Below are 4070 nucleotides of genomic sequence, written 5' to 3'. Positions count from 1 at the left end.
GAGCTTCACACCGACCAAATTGTGATCAAGAGTTCATGATCTCTCTTCGCTTTCTACGAGAACATGGCCGAAATGGAGTACGTTTCTCATTTCGTTTGACTTGAGGCGTACATTGTCAACGATGAAAATCGAAAATGTTCGTTGAGAAGCGAAGTTGCAGGTTAAGCTCCGTAATGTAATGTTATGCCGCTTTTTTCTATGAAAAGCGAAAACTCGTATGTCAACACTGCTATCTCCTAGTCACGCGCGATACAGAATAGGCCAACATCAAGATCAGAATGTTTACAAAGCAATAGGTTTCAATTAATATAGTTTTCGAACTGTATGCAAATATGTGTAGGTACTAATTGAAAAGCTATTTGTGCAGAGCATGATTCGCAGTACGGCACACATGTGGTGTCTCAGGCTTTTGTTTTTCACGACCGTTTCAATTAACTCGTTTAATTTCTCGTTGATGACTGGAATCAGGCGAAGAAGTTTGGTAGTTTTTATTCAATATGATGAGAGCGAAGCACTGATTTCGTCAGCCTGATGGACACAAGCGACCCCAGTGCTGTCTTGCTAATTGAATGTGTACCCAAAACGGAGAGGAAGTTTTATTCATCCGGTCGGTGAATGCCGAGATGGGATACTAGAACAACTTAACTTGTAGCTGTTTTTCATTGTTGATTCGGTCGTTGCCTATAGCGCCTCACGTCGGAAGATGATTGAAGAAAGTGTCGAGTTACAAACCGTGTCCGGAGCGGTTGCCTTGAATGGAACCTACAAGAACTTTACGGAAGAAGCAATCGAGTTGCCTCCGGCTCGGGAGGTCGCCAACGAAGATCGAGTCGGTGATAAGCATCGTTGGTTCAAAAGTGTGTTTCCAATCGTGGAATGGCTGCCGGAGTATTCCTGGGGTAAAGATTTCCTGGCGGATCTAATCGCGGGATGTACGCTGGCCACGATGCACATTCCTCTGGGGATGGGATATGCACTGATAGCATTTTTGCCCCCATTCGTGGGACTCTATATGGGAATTTTTCCGGTTCTGGTGTACTTTTTGCTGGGAACCGCCCGGCATAACTCGATGGGAGCATTCGCAGCTGTGTGCATTGTGCTGGGAAAATCCGTAGTTACGCTGTCTAGTGCCGGTTCGGATATAACGGCGGCAGGGAATGGTACTCTGGAGGGTGTCACTTCTACCGACACTGCCAACGTAGTAGACCCGATCGGAGTTGCAGCCGCTATGTGTCTCGCGTGTGCTTTCGTAGAGGTAAATTGTGATAAAGAATAGTGACAGTTTGATCGGTTCCACACGATCTCAATTGAAAATCTTTTTCGGAATCTTATGCTGATTAGCTAATAGTGTACAGTTGCCGCCTGGGCATGGTGTGCCATCTACTATCGGATACGCTAATCTCCGCTATCTTTACCGGAGCTGGTTACCAAGTGCTCACCTCACAGATGAGAGATTTACTCGGATTACCGTTACCACCCATCGTGGGTAGCTGCCGGTTGTTTCGCGTGAGTTGCTACCTGCATCTGAGTGCAGTAGATATTAACACATCAGATGCTGATCGTTTTTCTTCATCATGCAGACGTACGTTGCCGTATTTTCGAACATCGATCAAGTGAACCTGGTTGCCATATTGTTTTCTGGCGTGACAATTATGGTCCAATTGATCAATAATGACTACCTCAAAGTAAGCTGCTATTGGCCTTTAACCGAACCAACCCTTATTTTGATTCTCTTCCTCAATTTCCGGTGCAATTCACAAGTCGAAAGTCGCCAAATTTTCGAGAGTTCCTATCCCGATGGAGCTGCTATTGATGATCAGCGGAATAATTGTGTCACGCCATTTTCGCCTACATGATGACTACGGCATTAAGACGCTGGGACCGTTCCCCACCGGATTTCCAAGTGAGAATCTCATTCAGCGAACAACACTAAAACCCCTCAACCACATTACTAATTCTTTCAGCCCCGGTCATGCCGAACTTGAATCTGCTTCAACCCGTCCTGGGAAGTGCCTTCATGATAGTAGCAGTGGCGTACATCATGTCCGTCTCGAAGGCCCTCTCGGCTGCTAAGGCGAACAATTACCGGATCGATTTCAACCAGGAACTGTTGGCAATGGGAACTAGCAATATTTTCGGCTGTTTCTTTTCCTGTCTGCCGATTGCGTGTTGTCCTGCTCGTACAACGGCCATGCAAGCCCTCGGTGGACGATCCCAGATCGCAGCGATCGTGTGTTGTGGAATTTTGATTACCGTGCTGCTATGGATAGGACCGGTTTTGGAGTCTCTACCGGTTTGTATCATAGCTGGAATAATTGCTGTCAGCCTGAAGGGACTACTGCTGCAAGTGACTCAGTATGTGGGTTTCTGGAGGAGAAGCTATTTGGATGGAATTTTATGGATGGGCACTTTTGTGACGATCGTGCTTGTCAGTATCGACGTCGGTATTGTGGTAGGACTTGGACTGAGTTTTTTATATACTGCCATTCGATGGACTCAGTCGTACACCAGTCAGCTGGAGAATATTCCCAACACAGATCTCTACGTGGACGTTAGAAGTCACAAAGGGGTACATATATTTTATCATTGCATCATTGCTAATTTAAAGTCCCACTATAATATTTCAACTATTTTTAGACTGCGGACATCCCTCGGATCAAAATATTCCGTTTTTGTGGAAGTTTGAATTTTTTAACCATTGTCAACTTCCGACGGAACTTGTACCGGGCAACGAACATGGATCTTTCCACCGAAACCAATCGATTACGCAGTGGCGCCGAAAGTAAACTAGGACTGCTAAACCGTGTTTTAGTGATAGATTTCACGGCTCTTAACGATATCGACTCGATGGCAGAATCCACAATGAACACGTTGATCAACCAACTAGGAACACTATCGATCGGAGTATTTTTGGTAGTAAAAGCTGACAATCCAATGCTGGACAAGCTTCGAAGCTTCTTAGGTGACGTTGGAACGAATAAATCAGGGTTTTGCCAGATTTTTCCCGCAATTCATGATGCAGTACTTCAAGCTAGGAATAATATTTTTCAAAATGGAATCGAACGGCTATTGTAGGAATTTGTTGCTTTAGTCATAACTTATAACAATCAGCGAAATCAAACCGCATCGGACTATCTTTTATGAGAAAGACAAATACTGGTTAGATTTGTAGCTCGTGCTAAATATAGAATAGTCGGCCGAGACGTACTCTACAATATCGCTGGTGCTTGTTGTCTGAACAACGATTATCGACGATCACTAAAAAAGTGCTAATGTTTTCAAAACCATCAGTAATTCTGGTATATGTACTTAAAAAATAGTTAGATGTGATTTGATCTTCGGCGTCACGCAGTGCAATCTATAGTGCAATTCTAGTTACTTAGCATGCTTATATGCACGGAAATCTCCAGGAATGATGATTTTCTGTTTTCGGAAAGTATTAGTTCATCAGCTTTATTCTGCATTACATTTGATTTTGATGACGGTATTGAGAATGCAATGACGTAGTGTAGAATAAAGTTTCGTATATCAAGTTGATCGTAGCTTTTAATGTCTGAAACAGGCAGCATATGTGCTTAACGATTGTTAATATTTCAAGCTGGACTTGGTCTTTTAAATTATGATCGAAGGTGAAACGTTAGAGTGAAGAGATTTTACTTGTACTGAAATCGATTTGAACTAGAACAGTAGGAGCCAAAACACGTGGAATATATTTATTTATACATATCATAGCCAAACCATTCAAGTAGAACCGAAATATTCACACATATTCGAATCGCTCGAATTAGCCGCAATTAACTCGGAGTCGAGCTCGAACCAATAAGTTCTTCGCCCTAACTTGGGTTCTCAAGGTGCAACTGAGATAGCCTCGATCAACAACTTTTTTCTCATATGGAAAGGTTATGCATTCGCTTAAAATTTCAATTTATTAACCAAGGCCCGGAGGGCTGAGTCTATTATACCATTCGACTCAGTTCGTCGAGATCGAAAAATTTGTATGTATATTTTTTATAGTAAGGTTTAAAAAGCTTTAAATGTGTTGCCTGTACATAGTATATCGGCACTGTGTG

The 4070-nt window shown here is 43.0% G+C and overlaps 1 protein-coding gene across 1 annotated transcript; it reads left to right on the top strand.

The window, feature by feature from the left end:
• The first annotated feature begins 490 nt into the window (after positions 1-490).
• Positions 491-3855, top strand: LOC131691662 (anion exchange transporter-like). Its single transcript, XM_058978226.1, has 6 exons — positions 491-1255; positions 1342-1506; positions 1581-1685; positions 1762-1903; positions 1965-2569; positions 2638-3855. Exons 1-6 carry the CDS (start codon positions 704-706, stop codon positions 3073-3075), a joined length of 2007 nt encoding a protein of 668 aa, XP_058834209.1. The 5' UTR covers positions 491-703; the 3' UTR covers positions 3076-3855.
• The last annotated feature ends 215 nt before the right edge of the window (positions 3856-4070 follow it).

Source organism: Topomyia yanbarensis, chromosome 3 (assembly GCF_030247195.1).
Source record: "Topomyia yanbarensis strain Yona2022 chromosome 3, ASM3024719v1, whole genome shotgun sequence".
NCBI classification, from domain to species: domain Eukaryota; kingdom Metazoa; phylum Arthropoda; class Insecta; order Diptera; family Culicidae; genus Topomyia; species Topomyia yanbarensis.
The sequence above is the reverse complement of the archived record's forward strand: the minus strand, read 5'-3'. Positions and strand labels throughout refer to the sequence as shown.

What these genes read in the sequence shown, in the direction of transcription:
- LOC131691662 (XM_058978226.1), top strand. Translation starts at nt 704, where the DNA reads ATGATTGAAGAAAGTGTCGAGTTACAAACCGTGTCCGGAGCGGTTGCC. An exon ending in TCGCGTGTGCTTTCGTAGAG is followed by an intron (nt 1,256 to 1,341) that starts GTAAATTGTGAT and finishes TATGCTGATTAG; the next exon opens with CTAATAGTGTACAGTTGCCG. An exon ending in GTAGCTGCCGGTTGTTTCGC is followed by an intron (nt 1,507 to 1,580) that starts GTGAGTTGCTAC and finishes TTCATCATGCAG; the next exon opens with ACGTACGTTGCCGTATTTTC.